Source organism: Crotalus tigris, unplaced genomic scaffold (assembly GCF_016545835.1).
Source record: "Crotalus tigris isolate CLP2741 ecotype Arizona unplaced genomic scaffold, ASM1654583v1 scf7180000023718.2468807, whole genome shotgun sequence".
Classification (NCBI taxonomy): Eukaryota; Metazoa; Chordata; class Lepidosauria; order Squamata; family Viperidae; genus Crotalus; species Crotalus tigris.
Genome location: NW_024100137.1, coordinates 268,903 through 295,399, shown reverse-complemented (window position 1 = coordinate 295,399; position 26,497 = coordinate 268,903). Strand labels below are relative to the sequence as shown.

Genomic DNA, 26,497 nt, shown 5'->3' with positions numbered 1-26,497 from the left:
AAGATTGATATTCCAAAAGGTTGATTTAATTTGCAATGTTTGTAGAAGAACAAAAGAATGTTCTATACGTTCTTTAGGAATGCTTGCAATGAATTAAGATCAGAATGAGGAACTTCAATTCTTATTAAACTGTCGATTTCTAACTAAGACATATCAACAAAGTATAATCAGCAGCTGAATCACTCCATCAGAACAAAGTCCTGCTATAAGATATGCTGAAGTTGACTGCACATATAAATACCTGCATATCTAATACTTCTGTGCCATTCTTTCAATCAATGAGGGTGAGGAAAGTAGTGCCAACAAAGATGGCAATCAGTCAAGACATTTTGGTGGTAATGATGCTACTACATGGAGTAATGGGAACGATGATCAATCTCAACAATAGTGGTTTTGAAGACATTGTTATTGCTATTAATCCAACGATACCTGAAGATGACAAAATTGTTACCAACATAAAGGTATGATAATTAGACATTTACAAATATATTAACTGTATAATATATTAAGAATTCTGCTAGCTATATAGTGGTAGAATCTATTTGCCTCTTGTAAATAATGAGTTAACTTCCAAGTTGTGTGTGTGTGTGTGTGTTACGGTGGACAGCTCCCTGTGTCAAGGGACTGGGCAATTCGAGACCAATTTGATAATAAGAAAAGAGACCTTTTCTGATTGGCATCCATTTGAATAGGCACGAATATCAACTGATAAACAAGCTAAAATATATTTGTTTAAATTGTAACTATAGCTGCCATTTTTATCTATTTCTATTGATCATGCGACTTGATTCTGTCTAATATTTTACTGATTTAATTGTATCCTGCCTTTATTAGTTTTGCAAATAACTCAGGGCAATGAACATATTCAACACACCTTCCTCCTCCTATTTTCCCAACAACAACCCTGTAAGGTGCTGAGAAAGAGTGACTGGGCCAGTTGGTCATCCAGCTGGCTTTCATGACTAAAGAGGGACTAGAACTCACCACAGTCTCCTGCTTTCCTGCTTTTGTCCTTTTAGTAATGCTTTCCTCTTTGGTGATGTGTAAGTGTACCCCCTGCTTTTACTATGAAGTTCCACCATTAATGTTTATGAAACTCTAAAGAAATTCATAAACGCTTCAACCAACTTGAATACTCAGGCCCATAATGCTGCCCTTTATCATATGGACTTTGTGCTCCATTTTAAAAGTTTTCCACACTCAAATCAGGCTAATTGTTAACTAGTCTCCCTCTTTCACCTCTTTGAAGGAGAGATGAAGAAATCCTCCTTCATTTCATATAATTGTAATAATTTGATCTCTGGCACAATATATCATATTAGTGCTGGCCTTCCCCACCCTGATGTTTTTGAAGATGAACTACAAGTCTTCTTTTTTAATCAATATGGCCAATGAACATGTTTACTGAGATTATGGGAACCATAATAGTTCATTACATCAGAAAGATATAAAAAAATGAGGAAAATTCATACAAACAAGCTGGAAGAAAAGTATATTTCTTATATATTCATATATTAAACAAGACTGTGAGCTTTAGCAAAATTTTATTAAATAGTTTTATTTTTAATGGATCTTATTCACATACATTTAATTTAATTCTTTTTTTATAGTTTCTCAACATAGCAGATAGCCTCATTTGCTAATTTCCTGAATGTCAAGATTTTGTCAAGTGTTCAAGAAAAAAAGAATACAGAAAGGACAAAAAAAGATACAACATAATTTGTAACTTTCAGATTCTGGGAAGTTGAGGTCTAGGTAGAATCATTTGCGTATGTCTAGTTTAATGAAGAGAAGGGCGAGGGGTAACATGATAACAGTCTTCCAATATCTCGGGAGCTGCCGCAAAGAAGAGAGAGTCAAGCTATTCTCCAAAGCACCTGAAGACAAGACAAGAAGCAACGGATGGAAACTAATCAAGGAGAGAAGCAACCTAGAACTAAGGAGAAATTTCCTGACAGTCAGAACAATTAATCAGTGGAACAATGTACAGAGCCCTAAGCAGTAACTATTGACAGCTCCACAACAAAGTGAATATATTTGCATTTTGTGTTTCTATTAGGATATGGTTAAAGAAGCATCCAATTATCTCATCAGTGCTACAGAACGAAGATTTTACTTTAAGTCTGTAAAAATTATAATTCCAATGACATGGACATCAAAACCAGAGTATAAAAGAGTAATAAGAGAATCCTACGAAAAAGTAAGTGGAGAATATTCCTCAAAAATATGTGATATTTATTTGATTACAGCCGCAAGGCTGTTAGTAGGTCAATATTGGAAGAAGGAATCTTTGCCTACTTTGCAAGAGTGGTTTTTTAAAGTATCTTATTTGGCGGAAATGGCAAAGATTTCGGCTTTCTTAAAAGAGCAAACGCAAGAGAAATTTTTTGCTGTATGGGAAAAATGGATAAATTTTATACAATTTAAATTGGATATGAAAAAATATCATTTAGCTTTTTTATAATTTCTATAAAAACTCTATTTTTTCTTTTTCTTTTCTTTGTTTTTCTTTTTTAAATACTTCTTTTTAAGGTTTATAATTCTGTATTTATATATATTTTGTTCTTAATTATCTTATAATTTTGTTAATTCCTTTTAATTAAGCCTATATTCTGCTCTGGGAAGCTCGGGGGGGGAGGGAGGGGGTGATGTGGGAGGGGTTGGGGGAGGGTTGTATTGTTTTGTTTTTTTATTTTTTGTGTTGTTGTTGTTATTGGTTTTTTTTCTGTTTCTGTAAAAGTTCTTAAAAATTTTTAATAAAAAAAATGTGATATTTTAAGACCCAGAAATTATAATTTAGCTGCAGGTCTCTGATTTTGTCTTTATAACTCAGTTGCCTTCTCCAATTGCAGTTGCTTTGAAAGGGTATTTGCCTTTTAAGAAGGGAGTCTGAAAGAGCTCTATATGTTTAATCATCAGAAAAAATAACTGAGATAGAATATAGGATACTTTATAAATAAATAAAAAAGGTGACAGATTTAGAAGGTAAAGAGCTTTTCACTCACTCTCTTTCTCATTCCAGAGGTCAGGACAGAGAGTAATAGATTTAAGTTACACAAAGACAGATTCTGACTATTAGTAAAAAGAAATAAATGTAATAACAGTTCAACTATGCCGGCTGTATTCAGATTCTTCACTGAAACTCAATAGCCTAAACAGGTCCTTCCAAATGGACAATTTTAAGATATTGCAACTGTGATATTTGCAGGGGTTATGAATGTAAAACTCCATATTTACAGAAAGTTTGCAATTAAATCAATGTTAGCCCTACAAGATGGACTAGACCAGGGGTAGGCAACCTCGGCTCTTTTATGACTCGTGGACTTCAACTCCCAGAATTCCTGAGCCAGCATGGCTGGCTCAGGAATTCTGGGAGTTGAAGTCCATGAGTCATAAAAGAGCCGAGGTTGCCTACCCCTGGACTAGACTAAGAAACAATGCTGTTAGGGTCACCTACAGTAACAGAATCTTGCAAGTCTGAATCTCTTCTTCTTCCTCCTCCTCCTCCTCCTCCTCCTCCTCACAACCCAACTTAATATGGCCCAGGCAAATCAAAGTTTGGACATGCCTACCCAATACCCTCTGCAGTCAAAGAATAACAGAAAAGTTGTTACCTTCAAGTGAGCTTTATGCTCATTTCTGGAAAAAAACAATTTCTAAACTAAAACTAAAACAATTTCTAAAACACTAAAACTCAATTTAGTGGACTATTAAGGAAAGAGATATCCATTATTCTCAAAGATCTGCTAAATCCAAAAGTACTTTTTTGAATCTATTTATATCACTTATATAATGATATAATTAAGCAACTGTTGTAATGTTCACCATTTAGATAGTGACAACATTATAGAAATTGACACATAACATAATTTGTTTTTATTTTAGAATGACATTATTAAGGTGAAATTAACTGAAATGTATCTTGATTTATCTGAACTATTTGGGCTGTAACAGATTTGCCTGTTATTTTGAAGAGGAATGACATCTAAATGAAAATTTTACTCAATCTTTTTCAAGTCTGCTAAATAGTAGTCCACTAAATTAATGTTTTACTGTAATTCATGAGTGTCAAACTTGCCGCATCACGTGACATGTTGCGACATATCATAACTTTTTTTGCATTGCTGGAGTTGGGATTGCTGTGGCCTCTGCATGATGCAACTGGCCCGCAGGCCAGCAGTTTGACACCCCTGCTGTAATTGGTTTTTTGTGATATAAAGAGTCTTTCTTACAGTCTAACAAAGTGACTCTGTATTGCAAAGATGTTGCTGATATTGCTGAAAAATAACTGCTCACATCCCTAAATATTTCTCCTGCTAATTGTGGCTGCAAGGAATTATGAAGGACAATAGTTTCCCATCTCTGCAATATAATTAAATGAATTAAAGATATACTTAATATGACTAAATCATATGAGTATCAACCAAACCTTTCATTATTATGGTGATCCAAGTTTATGTTTCAGATGCAGAAGGAATTAATTTTGACTACTTCCATGCCAGTGTGCAACACCTTGTCAATTAAGTACCATAAAAGATGTTGTATTCATTATAGGCAATTTCAAGGCTAACGAATACTGAATAGTGTAATGCAATAAATAAAATATACAATGAATTTCTAAGAGGTGGTTTAAGACCAAGGATAATTTTGTATTAGCAATTTTTTCTTCACTGATCTTTAAAATATGCCCATTATTATTTTATTTTAGGCTGACATCATAGTAGCTGATCCTTATGTGAAATCTGGAGATGATCCCTACACTTTGCAGTATGGAGGTTGTGGGATACCAGGAAGATACATTCATTTCACGCCAGAATTTCTGACAAATGACAATTTGCATGATGTTTATGGATCTCGAGGTAATATATTGTAATTAACTGGGTCTTTTTTTCATTTTCATTAATGAAACCTTCAGTAGGCAGGGACTGAACAAGAACCAACAAAATAAGAAAGTTCATGAAAAATAAATGCCTAATCTTGCTCACTTGTTTCTAAAGGGTCAAAACTCAGGCAAAAGTTTAACAAGTTTGCATTTTAAACAAACCATACACCCTCCAGCCTGAATAGACCCTGGGTCTATTCAGAGGATGGCCAGATTCAAAAGATGGCTGGGTGTCTGCATGTTTAGTAATAAGATAGAAAAGGAACTTTCGATTTTGTGCAGCAAGTCATCTATGCTTTACTTAATGAATTTCCCCTTTGGACTTGCACATAGTTTTAAGTGCAGCTTCAATTCCAAAACTTTTTTCAGTGAGATCACCATTAAATACTCACTAACAATGGTATGTCTACAGTTCCAACAGCATTTAAACACATACACATAACATCAACTTCTTACCGACTATTGTAAATTTAAAATATTGTATTACAATTCAGTTGTTTTATTTTTTCCTACAGGTAGAGTCTTTGTTCATGAGTGGGCTCATCTCAGATGGGGTGTCTTTGATGAATATAATTATGATGCTCCTTTCTATGTTACCAACGAAAAGAAAGTTGAGGCAACAAGGTATCTTCCTCGATTTATATTGATCTAATAAAATACAGTGTCTAGATTTCAGCACTTCATCTATTTCTATCTACTTGTCTAGATCCAATTATTATCCAAATAATAATTCGGGTCACTGTCTTGATTTGTTATTTGTATATCCTTTTCAATTATTAAGCTATTAAGACAATGGTTTCTTTCATACATCCAGTGTAATATCATGGGAAGTTTTCTTTATAATTAATTTAAAAAACCTTATTTCAAAATTATCTGGGCTCTTAATCCATTTGTTTTGCTGTTTATTCAAATAAACTTTTGTTTTAGTCCTTAAACTTATAGTTTGAAGATTTTCTGTCACTAAGGATTGAAGGAAATTCACCTGGTGCTGTAAAACAAGTGAATCCCGAGGTTCCTAATAGCTGAAAGGCAGTTAACAAGTAATTTCTAAAAGTGATTATAAAAGGAAGCATGAAAACGTAAATGTCAAAGGGGTCCACTAGGATTTGAGCAAGATGACTAACCTTTCTTCTCCCAGAATTCCACCAAGGACTATCATCTTGGAAGGACCAGATGTCTGGACCATTGGTGGGTGATCTCTTGTCTGTAGAAGAATTTTCAAAGAGCTGCTCAGCGCTCTCCATTCCGCCATGGTTGTCAGCTCTGCTTTTCTGGGAGCCATCTTCAGTTCCCCATTTTTTCCCTAGAAGTCCCTCCAATACCAAAATTCATAATTGTCAATACTCTTCCTATCCTGCTTTTTCAGATATTCTCTGTTTAATATAAACATCTTCTCCTGACGTGAATGAGAGACCAAGAATTACTTGAGCTTTAAGCCAAACCTGGAACAAGGCAACAGCAAACCACTTTAGTACTCTTGCAAAAAAAATGAAATGGATATACCCCAAAAGTTATCAGAAGTCAAGCTCAATTTGAAACAAATGTTCTCTTTTTACATTGATGTCATAATATTTCATTTGTAAATTATGTATATTTTTATCATTTAGATGTTCAGTTAGTATCACTGGTGTTTATATATTTTCAACTGGACCAGGAAACTACAGAGACTGCAGATTCCGGGAGGACACTCAGATGTATGAACCGGGATGTCAATTTGTACCACATAAAACCCAAAGCACTCCAGTGTCGATAATGTATATGCAAAGTCTACCTTCTGTAAGTATGACTAATGTAAAGCATTTAATCTGATCCGATATTTGTCCTCCTGATTAATTCTTACTTTTATATTTTTAGGTTACTCTGTTCTGTAATGAAAGTAATCATAATATGGAAGCACCAAACCTGCAAAACAAATTCTGCAACTATAGGAGTACGTGGGAAGTAATCATGAATTCCACTGACTTCGCCTCTTCATCTATAATAAATACTCCTCTACCTGACCCCTCTTTCACCTTGATGCAAGCACGTGACAGAGTTGTCTGTTTAGTGCTTGATGTTTCGGGAAGCATGAGAGATGTAAGTGTAGTGTTAGACAATTCTTTTAATAGAAAACTTCAAAGTGATTTCTTATAGGAATGCTGGGTTAGCTGTTAAGTCGGTATTAATATTTAATCCCTTCTAACTAATACACACTTCTTTTTTGTAAACATTAGCATGGCTATTTATGAAACTATAATAAAATTATAGTTGCTGAATTGTTCTGAAAAAGGGAAAGTTATCCAAGAGGATAGATATGATCCAAGATGTTAAACAGGCCTTAGAAGCAGGGTTTTGTAAGACAGTTTGAAAGCAGGGAAGACGTCCTTGCTGCATCCATACATCTGGTTTGTCTTGCCATCTTCCTGTTCTGAAGCTGGCAGGAAATTGCTATCCCAAAAGCCCTACAGCAGACACTTAATGTCCAGTTGGACAGGTCTGTGGTGTGCTGCTGTCCATAAAGCAGTATGGAACATGGAACTTTGCAGCATTGCAATAATTGGTTCATTCCCTGACTGAGAGTTTGTCTTCTCCAACATCATCCACTATTTGGAAAGCCTCCACCAACTGGCACATGCAACCCTCTGGGGTTACTTCATCACTGCATTTTCTTTTTTTCTTCTTTCTTATTGTACCTTTGTCCAGCTACACTTTCAAAGGTAACTCTGGGTCATCCATCAACAGTTTGACCACTTGATCATCAAGGCAGCAAAAAGTTACGTTTTTATGTCTTTTGGCACTGTCTTAATGGCCCTCTGCCTTTTTTGCTGCTGGATAAGGATTATCAAAGAGTGGGAGTTTAAGAAAGAAGTTTAGGTGTGGGGAATCAATGTGGGAGCTGGAAACTCCCTTAAGAATATTACTTGAAGAAAGGAAGTGAGGAGCCGGGCTTCCCTAGGAATAGCAATCACTGAAAAGGGAATTACAGTGATATTGGCCTCAAGTTATCACCACAACTGAGCTCAAAATTTCTGTTATTAAGACATTTGTTAAGTGAATATTGCCCCATTTTGCAACTTTTCTTGCCACAGTTGTTAAATGAATCACCGCAGTTGATAAGTTAGTAACCCAGTTGTTAAACGAATCTGGCTTCCCCCTTGATTCTGCTTGTCAGAAGTTTGCAAAAGGTGATCACGTGACCTTGGGACACGCAAAGGTCATCAATATGAACCAGTTGCCAAGCACCTGAATGTTGATCACATGATCATGGGGATGGTGCAAAGTTCGTAACTGTGAAAAGGGGTCATAAGTCACATTTTTCAGTGCCGTTGTAACTTTGAAGAATCACCAAATGAACTGTTGTAAGTCGAGATCTGCCTGTACAAAAGCCAAGTCTTCTCCTCTTTAAGCCAGGGAAACAATACACAATTTCAAAGTTTCATACTTTCTCATCCAACTAATCACAAGTTGACCAATTCATTTAAAAAAAAATACAGGGGAACCAGAGAAGGTAGAGTTTAAGTCTCTCCCAAGCCAATCAGTTCAAAATACCATAAATGTTTAGTTATAGATCTTGAACAAGCTGTTAGAACTTTGAGATCAAGGTTGGGTTAAGGCCAACTGTTGCTGCTTTTAAATTGATTTTATCATTTGGCCAAAACAAAGGCATTTGAAATGGTTGTTCAGGCAGTATTGACAACTGACAACTTTGTCACTCTTCCCCGTTCTCCCATCTCTTTTTCTTTCTTTGCAGCATGATCGCATTGCTCGTCTCAGGCAAGCTGCAGAAGTGTTCATCCTACAAATCATCGAAACTGGTTCCTGGGTTGGAATTGTAAGGTTTCAAAGCATTGCCAGCACTACGATTGACTTGCAACAGATTGTCAGTGACAAAATACGGCAGCATCTTGTGAATTATTTGCCTACCATAGCTAATGGAGGGACTAATATTTGTGCTGGAGTGCGCCAAGGATTTCAGGTGAAAGAAAACATTCTTCCATTACTTTTATTTCTAGTTTCCCCCCCCCCCCCAAGACATAAGTTGTACAGTGAGCTGGTGCAGGTGTTTTAAGAGAAACATAAAGCAATTATATCATTCAATCATTGTTATTTTTTCAGCCTGATAAAGCTGGGTTGGCAGTATTCACAAATACCACAGCTTTAATAGATGCCTACTGAAATTAACGCACACAGACATGCGTATTTTAAAATGACAAATCTCATCATCGCAGTGATCTTTTATGAAGATCTGATGGCAATTTGATCTCTTTTTTATTTAAATTGCATTTATTATATTTATTTTGGGGGAAACTCCTGGACAGCATCCATGCCAAATTAAGATCCATCATCTCTCATCAGTGTGGAAATGAGGGACAAAAAATGCCATTCTATCAGTGGGAGCTTCTCTTCCTAATTATTAAAAAAAACAATTAAAAGTAGAATTTCCATATTAATTTTTGAGAGGTAGACTGGCATTGCAATTCTTGTTGACTGGATTAGCCTGCAGGCCAGTTTCTGGATTTGCTTTGAAGCACTTCTTACAGTGGAGTTTCAGAATTTGAAAATATTTTTATTTTATAAACAGCTCATGTACTCTTTTCATCTTTTAGTTCAGGGGTGTCAAACTGCCAGCTCACGGGCCGGACACGTCACGAAGAAACCGCGCCCACCCCATTGCCGGCAAGGGGGAAAAAGTTCCTATATGTCGCGCGACATCGTGACATCGCGAGTTTGACATGTCTGTTTAGTTGTATACTACAGGCAATTCTTGACTTACAACCACAATTGGGAACAGAACTTTTGTTGTAAGAAAGTTGTTAAGTGTCTCACACCCAATTTTATGACTTTTTTTGCCACAGTTGCTAAGCAAATTACTGCAGTTAAACGAATTATGCGGTTGTTAAGTGAATTTGGTTTCTCCTACTGACTTTGATTGTCAGAAGCCAGCTGGGAGGACGTCAAATGGTGACCACATGACCCTGGGGTGCTGCAACTGTCACAAATACAAGTTGGTTGCCAAGTGCCTGAATTCTGCTCACTTGACTGTGGAGATGCTATGATGATTATAAGTATGAAGAACGTATATAAGTCACATTTTTCAGTGCCGTTGTAACTTTGAACAGTCACTAAATGAATAGTTGTAAGTTGAAAACTACTGTGGAAAGAACTTTTTCCTATATAGAGAAGAGGAATATGCCTGCAAATGCAGATTTTATAAATCATAATTCCAAAAGATAGTCTCTGAGGAACGGAAGGATGAAAATGTGAAGTCATCTCATCTCAAGCTTGAGCTGACCTCATTAATCATGACATAAAATGTATGCAGTGTTTTAGAACTGGAGTGCCCAACCCTCAGTCCATGGACCAGTAACAGGCCGCGGCATGCCAGCAACCAATCTGCACAAACAAGGAAAGCCCCATCCACAGGATGCAGGCAACACACAAAACCACATCCCCTCTGGTCCGCGGAAAAAACTCTCTCCACGTAACCAGTCCCTGGTGCCCAAAAGGTTGGGGACCTCTGTGTTAGAAAACACAGGAATGCTTATAGTATGATAGGAGGATACAGCAAGGGATGTGGTAGGAATATTTGTAGTATCAAAATTCTGGCACTTTTTTTTCAAAGTGTATTTCATATGAATCAAGCAGCTTAGTGTTGCTCTGCTTGGGACAGATTAATAGAAGTAGGGTTAGAGGGAAAAAGAAGACAAAATAAACAAACAGAATAACAAAGTAGAAAGACGTTTTTTATTATCGCTGCTTGGAGATGTTAGGATGGCAGATTTCTTTGCAATAATACTAGTTCTGCAACAGTGGCACCCATGGCAACAGGCTGAGGGTGTGTGTATCAAACTGAAGAAAATAGCATACAACACAAAGGCCACCCCTCTTCTATATTTGTTGCAAATTAAACACACACTCAAAGGAAACAAAACTTACAACATTACAACATGACACCACAACACCGCTCTCATCAGTATAACACAAATTATAAGATCTTATGGATTTTGTCGTTCGGTAGACATTTTATATGGCAGTCCTGGCAACTACTAAAATGGAATTGCAGTGATGTACTGCTGAAAAGTAAAAAGAAAGATTCACACCAGAATAGAGCTTTAGAATAACCAAAGCAATATTGTACATGTTGTACATTGTCTTGGTTCTAAAGCCAATTGAACAGATAGAGGAAAAATAGTGAAGGATGAAGGATTCATAGCGCATCATTCCGCTGAGATTTATAATATATTTTCTCTCTTTCTTTTCTTCTGTCTCTCTCCATTCTTTCTATTTCTGACTCTATGTGATCACAGGAAGTACCTAGTCTAGCTTTTATTTCATAGGTAATGATTTCTAAGGAACGCAGCACTACTTTATGGCAGTTGAGGAAACGTGCTGTACTTTTTATTACAAATTATTTATATAATTATTCTATGAATGTTATCCAGCTCCTTCATTTGAAAGAGCATTTCATGAGTTTTATACTGCATTCCCTGTTCTGCTAATATTTTATTTTATTTATTTTTAATACAGGTGATTAGTTCAAGAAATGGAAGTACCGAAGGGGGTGAAATTGTGCTCTTGACAGATGGAGAAGATTCAGGAATAGGATCTTGCTTTAGTGAAGTTGAAAGTAGTGGATCAATAATTCACACCATTGCTTTGGGGCCAAGTGCTGCAAAAGAGCTAGAAATGCTGTCAACCATGACAGGTAAAGTAAACTATATACTTTGAAGGTCTCCAGTGTTTTGCAATAACAAATGGTGATTCAGAAAATGTGAGCTTATCCTCATAATCACTGTATGTCATGTATTCTAACTTCAGGTATTCTAAAATGATATTACAATAAGACCCAAAGAACACAGTTTCAATGCCCAAATTGTATTAGTTCTGCTTCCTTGTCCCATTCTCATTGCTCCCCCTTGTCTTTTAGATAATTTCTAAAATATGTTGTCCTGACTACATGTGAAACTGAGATCACCAAACTTTGCACAAACTCACTAACCTTATTCTGCAGTCTTGTAGCAATATTACCTTTATAGCATTGGGTGAATTTCCTTCAATCCACAATGAAAGAAGATTTAATTACAAGTTTAGGAACTTAATTTTTTTTTCTTTTGGAATGAACACCAAAAGGGTACTTCGTTTTTGAAAAGTTACAAATAAGAGTCCATATAACTTTGAAGTAAGATTTTGGAATTAGTGATAAGAATCCTTCCATGGGAAAATACTTTTGTTTTGAATTCTATTTGAAAAGAAAACCATGACAGGATGACTTTGAAAGTTGGATACTAGAGGGGACCATTATTACACTTAAAGGAGAAGAACATTTGACTTTCTAATTGAGAATGGAGGATTTTTTTTGTAACACTGGATATATTGAAGAATATTTTTGAACAATGGGCTCAGAAGTTAATTTTAAGAGTGTTTGCCTCTGTGTATAGACTATGTTTCAAAGATGTTATGAAAGAGGAACAAGTTTTAACTGACAAGATTGAGACTGAATTGAAAAGGGATTACAAATGACAGACTACAAGAATGATATGGAAAATGATATTCCATTGGACACCTTAACAATTAAAAAGAGACAAATAACAAACCAAGAGAGTGACCTGGAAAATTTTCCTATATTGGATTTACAAAAGAGGCTTATTAAAGTCTTGAACAATTTTGCGAGAAGGGATAAAAAATGAAAATAAATCAAACTCTAGAACATGATTTGAAGATCAAGATCAAGAATGTTAAAAGGAAGGAATATAATGTTGGTTTATTTGAACCAGGTTAAAATAGATATATATGTTTTTATCTTCAGTAACTCCCTAATGGACTTTTGCTGATCAAGCCCAATGACAAGCCTTTAAGGCTTGTTTATAAATAAAAGATTGGATATGGGAAGAAGAGATCATTTGTTTTATTTTAAGAGGAGGCAATAAATTATTAAAATTATTTATAGTTTTGATGAAGGGGAAAGTAATTTCTTTATATATTTCCTTTTTTATTATATTCTTATTTTTTGTTTCTTTCCTGTTTTTCTTTCTATTTTTACACTTTTTTTCTTTTCATTCTTTTTATTTTTTTAGTTTGTTTTAGTTTTTATCTTTTTAATTGTAGTTTTTAATAAATTACTTTTTTTTTTGAACAAAAATGAGATGGTCTACAAATGACATTTGGATTGTTGCTAGTGCTGCATTGCTGATCCCCAATGTAATCCCTTTAGGCATAATGCAAATATTTTAGTGAAACTAACAGATTATCTCCATCTTAATTTAGGGGGATTAAAATTTGCTGCCTTTGATAGTTTGGATGCCAATGCCCTCATTGATGTTTTCAGTGGAATTTCATCAGAAAGTGGAAATATTTATGATCAGTCAATTCAGGTTTTTGAAAGCTATTTATTTATTTTTTAAAAGCATATATTACTCGACTGTCAACAACACTGGATGATTAGTAGCTAGTGGGGTTTATATTTTCTCAAATCCAGTTGGTCCTTCCTTTGACCATTACTTTTGAATGGTTTGAAAATGGAAGCTATTTCTATCAATCTGTTGATGGCTAATTTGTCAAATGCCGTGTTTCTAAACATTCTCTTGCATGCTTAGATTTGGCTTGATCTAAAACATTTACATATTCCCAGTTGAAATTGTGATGGAACTTCTCTGTGTCTGGTGAAATTAAAGACATTTTATCACGTCTTCTGATTACCAACTGACATTCATGGATGCATTCTGCCAATCTTCTGCCTGTTTGTTCTTCATAGTGATTTTCATAGTCTTTATATTATATAACTCCCGTTTTTCATGTTTGGCTGCTGATTTTTGGATTTGTGTAGGATGCTTTGGGGTTATTGTGTTACTTTTTAGGATAACAAGACCAATGATATTGGTTAGTATTTTCTTGGAAATGTTAGTACATTTCTTATATTTCCCAGTGTCTTACAATAATTATTTAGAAATTTTTTTTTAACTTTCTCATAATTTATTGTCTACCTTACTGCCACTGTTGTCCCTGTTACTGCTTCATTATCACTGCTTGCATTATCATTAATTTTGCATTGCACTTTTTTATTATTCTTGATCATCTGATTAAACATATAGGTTTATGTATGCTTAGCTGCAGCATTCTGATAACTATATGCATGTGAATGCAGATGTTTGTATACCTGTGTATGTCAATTGTTTCTATGGTTCGTTCTCCACTTATGACCACCATTGAGCCCAAAATTTATGTTGCTAAGCAAGACAGTTGTTAAATGAATGTTGCCCCATTTTATGACCTTTCTCGTCATACTTGTTGCGAATCGCTGCAATTGAAGTTAGTAACACAGTAATTAAATGAATCTAGCTTCCCCATTAACTTCGCTTGTCAGAAAGTCACAAAAGCTTATCACATAACCCCGGGACACTGCAACTGTCATAAATATGAACCAGTTGCCAAGCATCTGATTTTGGTTATGTGACCATGGGATATTGCAACATCTGTAAGTGTGAAAAATGGTCATGAATCACTTTTTTCAATGTTATTTAACTTCAAAAGGTCACTAAATTAAGTACTGTAAGTCAAGGACCATCTGTAGACCAAAGTACGCTTTTATTATTTATTATAGTAATAAAAATATGCAATTACCTATAAAAATTACAAAGATAGATAGATAGATAGATAGATAGATAGATAGATAGATAGATAGAGATATGTTGTAATATCTGGGAGAGATGCTGCTATGTCAAGTGGTTGTTGCACTAGAAATACACAACAATATCAACGTTTATTCTTTAACCTTGTATAGCTTTGTACTCAATGTTCTTAACCTGGGTGATATCGCCCCCCCCAGGGGGCGATTTTGTTTTTCAGGGGGGTGATGGAACAAAAAGGGGCGACGCGGGGGCGAAGGAACAAAAAGGGGGCGATATGGGGGCGATGGAGCGAGAAGTTTTGGGGACACTTTTGAGACTTTTTCGTTCAGTGAATCGCTATATATCTGTCGTACAAAAACATCAGATCGCTCGCGGTGATTTAAGAATGTGATTAACAAAAATGGTTCCAGACATCAAGAAATTGGCATCAGCTCACCAAGCACAAGGCAGCCATTTTGTTCTTTGTGCTCTGTAAAACATTTTGTGTGTCTCTTTGTATTGTACTTTTTCAGCATGTACTCCAGTTCGATATTATATTTTCTTTGTCTTTTTAATCCCTTTTACAGTGTGCGTGACTATATATACTTTCCTCGAATCTTAATTTAGTTTCAGAGTTTTCCTCTTGAAATTCTTAGTTCCTGCATTGCGGTTTGTTCTTATGCCCTTTTTATATTTCTTTTTGCGTCTTAAATTTCACTTATAATTCAATCATTAAATGTTACTATTTTTCTTTTCGGTCATTTCACTTTCTTGCAATTGAATTTTGTTTTTCAGTGGTCATTACATTTAAGTGTCTTGAATAAATAAGATAATAATGAAATACATGTATCACGAAGTTTGGGAATAAAGTGACGGGTGGCACCAAAATTTTTCGCACAGTTGAGATATGGGAAAAAGACTAGAAATAAATTATTTGCATCTATATGTCCTGATGATAATTTTAAAGAAAACAAAAAAGTGTTTGCATAAATTGAAGAATTATTTCTTATGTTGTGATTGAGAGGTTATGTTGGGGGAGGGGGCGATGACAACTTCCTCATTGGCTCAAGGAGGTGATTTGTTAAAAAAGGTTAAGAACCACTACCTTAGATGATATACTCCCAAAGTAATTAAATACATTTTATTACAATTATAATATTTTCTTGCTATGTCATAATTTCTTTCTCTTTTTTTCACTTATAGCTTGAAAGTAAAAGTCAGAAAGTTAATGCCAGCAATTTTCTTAATGGTATTGTATCCATCGATCATACTGTAGGAAATGACACTTTTTTTGTACTTACATGGAGTGTAGCCAATTCTAAACCTGGAATTCTTCTGACGGATCCAAAAGGAAAAACATATAATCTTAATGATTTTGAAGTTGACAATACCAATCGCAAAACTGCTCGACTTAAGATTAATGGGACTGCCGAGGTAAAATATCTCAGCTTTCTTTCCATCAAGGAAACTGTATTATCATTAAAGTTATAATTTTAACATTCCTTTTAGTACATAGAGAAACAGGTCTACTTCAGAGTGCAAGCAATATACTAATAAAGTTTGGAATACTTTAAATTAGTACAATTACTTTATCTGCTGAAGCACCATAGGATGGTAGATGAGACAAAGAAATAACAGGGTCTCTAAAAGGAGTGGCCTGGTGTTTCAAATTTCTCTTTGCTGCAACAGTTAGCTGTGCCATTTATTTGTCCATTCATTCCATTTTGACAGTTGGGAGAAGTCATACTCTACTAATAACTTATTTCCACTGTAGTTGAAAACTGAAATTGTATTTTACCATGTTTATTGGAATTTTAGGTACTACAGCTGCAGTACATAGAAGACATTGGATTGGTGAAGACTTTCTTGAAGGGAGTCATCTTATGGGCACTCTTGTGTAGCCCCAAGATGGCATTTCATTAAGCATAGTGTTCTGGCAAAAGCCTGGTCTTCTATGGACTGTCTTCAAATATACAGTCAATTGATATTAGTGATATTGTTAATTGCAAATAGTTGCACCATCATTAAATCTTTCACACATACAGTGTGAGCCACAATCATGAAATTATGGGACCTTAGTTCATATGAAAGCCAATATGTGTACAACTGTGTGCAAAAATACCAGGGAGTGATATTTGAAAGCTGCAGAACTAAAACTGAAGACTTCACAAGTGATCATGAATTGGCTTCTGTTGTCAAATTCTTTAAAATTCCTGCACATACAGATGCCTATTTATTCTTATGAAATACTGCAGGGGTTCCCAATCTGTGAGCCATGGCCCACTACCAAGCCACGGCCTACTGACCACCGGGCCACATGGGTGGCTGGCAGATGCATAGCCCTACTTGCGTGAGCTTTGTGAGCATCATGGACGTTCATGGCCCCACTCAAGGGAGCATCGCTGTGAGTGTTGCGGGCTTTCATGGCCCCATTCGTGTCATAGGCACTCGTGGCCCCACTCATATGAGTGCCCCACTCACACAAGCAATGGGTGTTCGTGCATGCCCACATGCGCTCATGCGTTCCTCCCCCACAAAATCATCCTTTCCCCCCTCCTCCCGCTACAGGCCAAAGGGTGGGGAATTCTGAAATACAGTATGCAGAGAAATAAAAACTGCAGAGTGAATATTTAATAAAATTTTACTTCCAAATTTTGATCTGCAGGCAGGCGACTGGACTTATGCACTTTATAATACACACTCAGTGGCTCAAGTGCTATCAATCACGGTAACGTCTCGAGCAGCATCTCTAGAAGAACCTCCAGTAACTGTGAAGTCCTACATAAGCAGTGATGCAAATGCTTTTCCCAATCCAATAATTATTTATGCAGAAGTCAGTCAAGGATTTTTGCCAGTACTTGGTGCAAAAGTTACAGCCACAATTGAATCAAAGTCGGCAACTGAGGATCTAGAGCTTGTGGATAAAGGTTCTGGTAAGTGTACTTGGAAGAATGCTTGCATTATATATTTTTCATTGACTTCTCTACATAGTATTCCAAAGATATGAGCTTACCCACATGAACTCAGATATTTGTCTTACTACTGTTATTCTAAGATCATAAATAGTGATAGTGATATTTGGCCACTGGGTCTGTTGAGTTCTTTGCACCATTGCAGCTGCTTGCCTGGAAAAAATATGAACTGTATTGGATTAGGTATGGAAGGCTTGTTTGTGGCTAGTGTGCTTCTGCTCTGCTCTCCTTCTGTTGTATTGCTTTATCACACCCTTTTTAGCTTGATGTATCAAAATCTTCACCCCAAGGTATAAATAGCCAGTCGCTTAGATTATCAGCAACATTTCTACATTAATTTGGTTCAATTGTACTGAGACCGTACATTGTCCCTTTATTTATTTAACTTAAATGTAGACTTTGTCATGAGAAACGTTGAACTGGTAGAAACAAAAATTCAAAATAAAATTAATGGGAGAAATAACAGCCTCAGATCTACTAATGATACAACTTTAATGGCTAGAAGCAAGAACGACCTAAGCAATCTCTTGTTGAACATGAAAGAAGAAAATGCAAAAAATGCTCAATATTTAAACAAAACCCAATATTATGTTTACAGGCTAAGTCAATCCAGTACTTCTAGACCAGGGTTTTTCAACCAGTGGTACGAGTACCACCAGTGGTACATTGGCATCTGGCAGGTGGTACGCGACCATCCTAGAAAAGTGGTAGTGGACGAGGAGAATGAGCTGAACCAGTGGCAGCACTGCACAAGCCTGAGCAAGAGATGGCTGGAGCTGCAGGGCTGTCAGGGCTCAGCAGAAGCACCAGGATCAGCGCCAGGCTCCAGCTGGAGCTCGGCACTGATCCTGGTGCTTCTGATAAGCTCTGAAGAAGCACCACTGGAAAACAGCACTGATCCTGGCACTTCTGCTGAGCCCAGAAGCGCCGATCAACTGGAATTTATTTATTTATTTATGAGACTTATATACCGCTTTAAGTGCGAGCACTCTCTAAGCGGTGTATACCAGTAAGCAATGTATATATATATTTTACATTGCCCCCAACAATCTGGGTCCTCATTTTACCTACCCCGGAAGGATGGAAGGCTGAGTCAACCTTGAGCCGGTGAGATTTGAACCGCTGACCTGCTGAACACAGTCAGCTAAAGTGGCCTGCAGTACTGCACTCTAACTGCTGCGCCACCTCGGCTCTTTTATAATAATAATAGTAGTAAAGTTGGAAGGGACCTTGGAGGTCATCTAGTCCAACCCCCTGCTCGGGCAGGAAACCCTACACCATTTCGGACAAATGGCTGTCCAGTCTCTTCTTAAAAACTTTTGTTGCAACATCTCCAGGGTCTTGTGATTTACATTCAGATGCTTGGCAACTGATTCGTATTTATGATGGTCACAATGCCCCAGGGTCATGTGAAGTGACCAAAACCTGCTGCAACCACCCAGCAGATGGGAGGTAATAAAAACCAAACACCCCCACCCCACACCTGCTGCCAATCTGCAACAGAAATGCTCCCAGCAATGAAAACCTTGGACAGGAGGGAGAGTGCCACTGGGTGGGCAGGCAGGTGTCTTGCTCGGCTGTCGCTTGGGGGGCACTTTTTCAGTGCCATTGTAACTTCGAACAGTCACTAAGCGAACTTTTGTAAATCGAGAACTACCTGTACTTTATCACTTTTTTCCTTTTTTTTGTCATCAAGTTTTTGACACCATGCTAGGCGACTGGAGATAGTTGGATGTTGCCATATCCTAAAAGTGGTACAATGGGTGAAAAGGTTGAAAAGCCCTGATCTAGACAGAGTAGACTTCTAAGTTACATTGTGACAGGAAGGCTTCAAGTCTGACATCTTAGCAAATTATTGAAATAAAAAACAACATCCAGGTTCAGCCATAATTAACTCTAAAGTGATATAACTTTGTCAGAAAGTCAAATCCCTCAACTCTTAACCTTCTAGAAAAAAAAGAGGCTTTATTGGGGAGGGGGACTGTAGGCAGAAGTCCTGGAGAAACTGAGAAAGAAAGTGAAACAATTTTATTTATAACATTGTGAGATTCTATCATTATTTTGTTTGATATAAAGATTAGCATGTAATTATTAGAAATAATTCTCACACAATACTCAGCCCAGAAAAGTCTGGACAGAGGATGAGGGATATTTTAGCAGTTGTGGTATTCCAAGTCTTGGGAACTCCTTCATTATTCATTGATTTCAGTAGAAAAGCACAGAGATTTGGGCAAACCAAGGTACAAAAATTTACTCTGGTGAAACTCAAGGTAACATTTGTTTCTTACCTTACCATTTAATTTTCATAACATTGCTTTTCAGAGCTAGTCTTCTGAAAAATGTATATTATCTTAGGTATCTACACTTAACAAAAATATGATTATACAGGCCTGTTAGTTTGAAGTTTGGAATATATCTCCAGTGGCGGAATTCAAATATGTGAACAACCACTTCTCTGTGTGGATGCCGTTTCCGGAAGTCTGGGCCTGGGCAACAAAAAATTAGCTACTGGTTCTGCTGAACCGGTGCGAATTGGCTGAATCCCACCACTGTATATCTCTCGTGATTATTTACAGACATTTATATGCAAAAAAATCATGCATGGCATATGCCATCACTATGATATCTCTATCAGAGAAATTATATTCTGATAAACCTTTAGCTATTTTATCATTGGCTTTGAGTGGCTCACAACAGTACTCAAAATTAGCCCATCATCCCTCAAATTTAGGAACTCATAAATTATGGTCCCTACTGTCTTAGGAAATCTATGCCAATAACATTGGTGTTTAGAATCTAAGACCCAAGAATTACAGAATTGGAAAAGCCTTTGTGGAGCCATTTTGACCAACTCTAAACCTATAACAGCTATTCTTTGGTTCTGAATATAAATAACATAGAATTAAATATTTACTTCTATAAAAACAGGAATACAACTTATTTTGGGTGTCATTTCTCCATTATGCAGGTTGTTAATTTTTAATATTTTTGTTTCAAGGTGCAGATATTATCAAGAATGATGGAATCTACTCAAGATACTTCACATCATTCAAAGACAATGGTAGATACAGCATAAAGGTGCATGTCCAAGGGGGATATAGGACCAGCCGACAAACTCGCCAAAGGAATCATGCTCTATATATGCCAGGCTATGTCGACAATGGTAAAATTGATGAAAGAACAATAATTGATTGATTAATTAGATGCCATCAAGTTGTTTTGGGCTCCTGGTAGCCACATAGATTTTCTCCATCATGATCTATCACAAAGACCTAACTTGACAATAATTGAGTCCATCGACCTTGGTCCTGGTCATCTTTTTCTCTTTACTTCTATCTTTTCCAGTATTAGAGCCTCTTCCAGAGAGCTAGGTGATTGCATAATGAGTCAGAAATAGGATAATTTGAGTCTGGGGTCATTTGAGAACTCTGAATTGATTTGTTTGATGATCCATTTGTTTGTCTGCAGTATTCTTCAACATCAGAGTTCAAATACTCTTCCCATCTTGCTCCTTCAAGGTCCAACTTTCACTTCTGTAGAATATTACACGGAATATCATGGCTTACATGATTTTTTAAAATATAATTTTATTAAATATTTTGATACTTAATACAGACTAAACTAAGTGAAAAAGAATAGAATAGAAAGAAAGAAAAAGTGCAGAAAAAAAGAAAAAGAAAAAGAGAAGAATACAATAAAGAAATATATAAAGAATTTCAAGCTTCATCACAATAAGTATAAATAAATTTAATAACTCTTCACTAAAAAAAATTACAAACAGCTATTCCTTCATTTCATATCCCTTTCCTTACCTGTAAGCAAATACATAAAATATCAATTTTTCAATCCTGGGATTAGCAAAAAGTTCATAAAGGATTGCCATAGTTTTGCAAAAAAAAAAAAGTGTTATTTAACTGTGATGAAATAAACCTATTTTATATTCTTTCCTTTTACTTCTAACAGTCTTAATATTTAGTTCCATCAAATATTGTTGTAAGATTTTATTTGTCTTCAATTCTTTTTAATTCCATTGGACAGATTTTTTTTTCAAGACTTTAACAAGACTCTTTCATCAGAAAATATTTTCCAGGTCATTCTCGTGGTTTATTATTTGTATTTCCCTTTTAATTTTTAAAACTTCAGCCAATTTCTTTTCTCCTTTCAGTTCTTTCCTGTCCTGTCAGATAAAAATTTGTTCCACATCTGTCATTCTTTCATTAACAGCTTTTGGACATAGTCTATCCACAGAAGCAGACCTCCTTACTGACTCTGTTGATATTGTAGTTACAAATTCTGGCTCCATTCTCCCAAGATGTCTTTTCATGTTTTCAATATTATAATATTTTATATCATTTTGTAACTCCCAGTATTGGCCAAGAACAAAGAGCAGGCTTCTATTTTCTAACATAGTGATTTTAAAAGCTACATTAACCTTAATTTTATCACACCAGAGAAAGCCATGCCATCCAAAGTTCAAGGAATGCCATTCTAGTTTTAATATCTTATTTTTCAGCAGCGCCCACTCTTTCATCCAAACCAAACAGTAAGCTTCAAATACAATTTCAGGCATTCCCAACCTTCCTCCTTTCTTTGCAGCTTGGAGGATTTTATATTTAAGCCTTGGTAAGATGGCTAGCATAGAAATTTAATAATAAAGCCCTGAACTTTTTATTTCATCATGCAAACCTAGATGTATTTTTCTGCCATTGCTTAAATTGTACAGTTATCCCCAATACGTATTCTTTGAAACAAAAACATCATTTTAGACAGTAAATTCATTTTTATCCTAAAAATTCTTCCCAATAATGACAGTTGTAATTTCTCTCATCTTTCATATCATCTTAATTTAATTTCATGTCTTAACATATTGTAATTATTCTGAAATAACATACAATTCATATTAGTCATAGTAACTCCCAAGTATTTCACTTTTTCTTGATCTTAAAATCATTGTTCCCATTTTTTCCTCTCCATCTCCCTGTTTTTGTTAATACTTTCATTATCTAATTATTAATTTTAAATTGAGCTAATGCAGCAAAATCATTTAATTTTCCTTTAATATTTCTATTCCTTTCAAAGAATTTTCAAACATTATCAACAAATCATCAGACAACCACCCATAATTTATATATTTCCCTTTTAATTCTCATTCCAGCAGTTATTCATCTTGTTTTAATACTCCAATCAATACTTCCAAAGCTAAGATGAGTAGCAATGATTGCAGGGACATCCTTGACTTCTCTCTCTCTTTTTTTTTATTTCACCAGGCTTTTTCACTTAAAATTATTTGTGTCTTTTGCAAAGTATAAATCGATTTTACCCATGTAATAAAATTTTCACTGTTATCTTCCAAACAGGAAAGTCAGTTATCAAAGGCCTTTTCTGCATTTGGAAAGATCAAAGCAGCCTGTTTTTCAGTATTTTGTTTTCAGTATTCCAAAATTTCCAATACATTTCTAATATTATCTTTTGGGTAAAAACCCAAATTGATCTTCATTATGGAAATCAATACAATAAATAACTATAACTATAAAGGTAACGGATTCCCTGCGGATTTTACTCCCCTAGTCCTGGTCAACTATAGGGGGCAATGCTCATCTATGTTTCAAGGCCATTGAGCCAATACTGTCCTTTCTATGGTCATGTGACCAGCATGATGTCACGGAGCTCTGTTCTCTTCCTACCAAAGTGGTACCTATTTATGTACTCGCATTGCATGCTTTCGAACTGCTAGGTTGGCAGGAGCTGGAGCGAGGACGGGAGCTCGCCCCATTGCGTGGTGCTCAGGTCTTCAACCTGGGCTGCTGGCTTTGCAGCTGGCAAGCTCAGAGTCTTAACCCTGAGCCCTCTTTGCCTCTCACTGTCTGTCTCTGACTCTTTCTCTCTGTCTCTGATTTTCTCTGTCTCGGTCTCTCTCTGTCTGTCTCTGACTCTGATGCTCTCTGTGTGTCTCTGTCTGTCTGTCTGTCTGTCTGTCTGTCTATCTATCTATCTATCTATCTATCTATCTATCTATCTATCATCTATCTAATAATTATGTATCTCACAGTCCCTGATGAGTAAATAGGCATGATTGTGTGTATGTGTACAAACACACACACACACATACACACACACATACATATATACAAACAATAATATGAAAATGATTTGCTATTCTTCTTTGTAGACAACTGAAATAAGCATCAGAATAATGAGAAAATCTGGATTTTCCACTGAATGACTTTCTTAAAAACTTTTTAAAATAGGTGAAATAAAAATGAATGCACCAAGACCAGAAGCTAGTGACAATGATACCCAAACAAACCTTGGAAAATTCAGCAGAATTGCTTCAGGAGGTTCTTTTGTAATGTCAGGAGTTCATAAAAATTCTTCAGATGTCTTTCCTCCATCTCGAATCACTGATCTTGACGCAAAACTCAATGATGAGGATGAATTCCTTTTGTCATGGACTGCTCCTGGAAACGATTATGATAAAGGAAAAGGTAACATTTTCTTTCCTATGTTGGGCAGAAGAAATAATGCTAAAGGAGGAACAAAATACTACTTGTTACTAGCTCCCAAACTTAATTCTTTATGTAATTTTCCTTACCAGATAAAATTAGGTGAATGCAGTCTAATTTATCACACACACACACAGTGCTTTTGGTTTAAATGAGATGCATTTGCCTTAGAATATGCCCCAGAACCCTCTGTGAGTAGTTGCAAAGATTTCCCTGACAAAGATGTCTGTTCCCAAGTGTTATGGAGAATTTGTCTTAATGTCTCTTTGAATATTTTCGTTTTTTTTGTTTTTTGCAGCTGAAAAATATGAAATAAAAATGAGTGAAAATCCTGTGGAATTAAGAGATACTTTTGAAAGTGCTGCTTCTGTCAACACATCCGATTTGAAACCTGATGTTGCTGGGGCCAAACAGTCATTTCAGCATAAGATGAAAAACTTCACAAAACAAAATGGCACTGCAGTTTATTTTGCCATTCGTGCCAATGATGGCACCAATTTTGGGGAAGTATCTAATATAGCAAGAGCAGTTGTACTTCTTCCTCCACTGGTCCCTACTCCCACACCAACCAATCCTAGCTCTGCTCCTCCCACGAATCATTCCACCATAAAAACCACTTCTAGTGTGACAGCTCCCAATGATGAAACCCATGTGATAAATATTGTGACTCTAATTATTATCATAGTGTGCATTACTCTAATTATTATTTGTGCTTGTATATGTATAACTATTTGTGTTTTACATAAGCAAAAAAAGCCAAATCCTGAAACTGCAATGTAAGAAGAAGTAAGAACTCAAAACTATAGACTGGAAGGAGAAATAAAGATGATTTGTGCTAGTTACATAGACTTCTAACAACCTGTATATGTATATTTAGAAGACCAGTTAATAGACACAGATTTCTGCAATATCATTGATTTTAATTTTTAAAAGAAGAAATTGAATCACTCTCCTCAGCCTATAGAGGAAGAGGTGAGTCAAAATAAAAACAAGTTAGAAAGACTTATCAGCCTTGTATTTTAAATTTTATAAGCCACCTGGAGTCACCTACTATTTGGGGGAAAATATATAAATTTGTTTAATAAATAAATACAGAAACAAATAATTTCCCCATACTTTCATTACTCAAACAAAGGTGAATTTCCTGTGCAAATACCCCATTTACCTATTCTTTCTTTTACCTTTACTGTAAATTTAACATAAAGCCAATCTGAAATTGTTTAGCAATCTCAATGTCAGCACTAATTTCATCTACACTGATTTACAAGAATAAGTTTTATGTTAGGTTTAGGTTACAATGGTATTACCATAATAGAGTCTGATTCAGCTTTACACTGAAGTATTTTTTTTCTGAGATGAGAAAGATTAAATTAAATTAACTTTCTGCAGGCAGAATTTAAATGGGTTGAACATGTTGAATGGTTAAAGTGGCAACTTTTTAGGAATTATGGTTTTTACAGTCCAAGAAATCTGAAAGCATCAAAGTGGGGATTTGGGTTGAAATAATTATAGAACAATAGGATTTTCACCTAATTTAGTAAAATTGCCAAATACCCAATCATTATATTGCACCATAATGTTCTATACTACAACGTTAACTATAGTTGAAGATAGCTTACCAATTCTAATGGCTATCAACAGGGACCAAATTGCTTCTCCTAAATATTAGTAAAATAAGTATCAAGACTCATGACAAAATAATGTTTTTCATACATGGTAAGGAGAGATTTAGAAGAATCATATGAGACAAAAAATATTGTTCCATCTGAACAATTTTACTTATTTTCATTTATTTATGAATACATTTATTCAATGTATACAGTTTCAGTTCCATGAATCTGGGCAGCTAACCAGGATTTTTAAAAAATAATAACAAAAAAAATCACTAAATAATATATAGAGTGGCCTAGAAAACCAGCCAACTCATCAATCAACATTTGTTCCAGTCTTTCTGAAGTTTAATAAAGAAGAAATTTGATTGATTCCCAAACGTTCACTATTGTGTGTGCAACTGCTACATTAAATAGGTTTTGGTGCATTTGTGAAGTGTATTGAACTGTTTGTTTTTGTAGGTATAATTCAAAATTATGGGCGAGATGAAAATGGATGGGGATTTAATAATGTACTTATGATTGCCATCCTGACTTTTCTTTTTTTTTTTTATTAAAAAGTTTTATAAATTTTACAGAAAATAAAAGACAATACAAAAACAAAAAACAACATATACAAATAAAAAACAAACATTACCCAACAAAACCCCCCTTCCCCCACCCCTACCCAACCCCCCCTTCCCCCCCCAGGGCCTCCCAGAGCAGAATATAGGCTTAATTAAAAAAAAGTTAAAAAAAATTATATTTGTAAAAAAGAGAATATAAAATAGAAAATATATATATATATATAGAGAGTTAAAAATTATGAAAAAACTATATAGTATTTTTTTATATCAAATTTAAATTGTATGAATTTTATCCATTTATCCCAAACAGCAAGAAATTTCTCTTGCGTTTGTCCCTTTAAGAAAGCCGAAATCTTTGCCATTTCCGCCAAATGAGACAC

At 35.5% G+C, this 26,497-nt stretch overlaps 1 protein-coding gene across 2 annotated transcripts; it reads left to right on the top strand.

Annotated features, from left to right (window-relative positions):
• Positions 1-268: 268 nt before the first annotated feature.
• On the top strand, positions 269-25,979 carry LOC120297887 (calcium-activated chloride channel regulator 1-like). Of its 2 annotated transcripts, XM_039321031.1 has the most exons (14): positions 269-461; positions 2,060-2,200; positions 4,709-4,859; positions 5,398-5,506; positions 6,490-6,658; positions 6,737-6,958; positions 8,613-8,837; positions 11,390-11,567; positions 13,127-13,233; positions 15,670-15,900; positions 17,132-17,399; positions 20,437-20,601; positions 23,687-23,923; positions 24,240-25,979. In XM_039321031.1, the coding sequence occupies exons 1-14, from the start codon at positions 279-281 to the stop codon at positions 24,719-24,721; spliced, it is 2,868 nt and encodes a 955-aa protein (XP_039176965.1). In that variant the 5' UTR covers positions 269-278; the 3' UTR covers positions 24,722-25,979. The 2 variants fall into 2 exon arrangements, with proteins under 2 accessions (XP_039176965.1, XP_039176966.1); XM_039321032.1 differs by lacking the exon at positions 13,127-13,233 and having other exon boundaries at positions 15,779-15,900.
• The last annotated feature ends 518 nt before the right edge of the window (positions 25,980-26,497 follow it).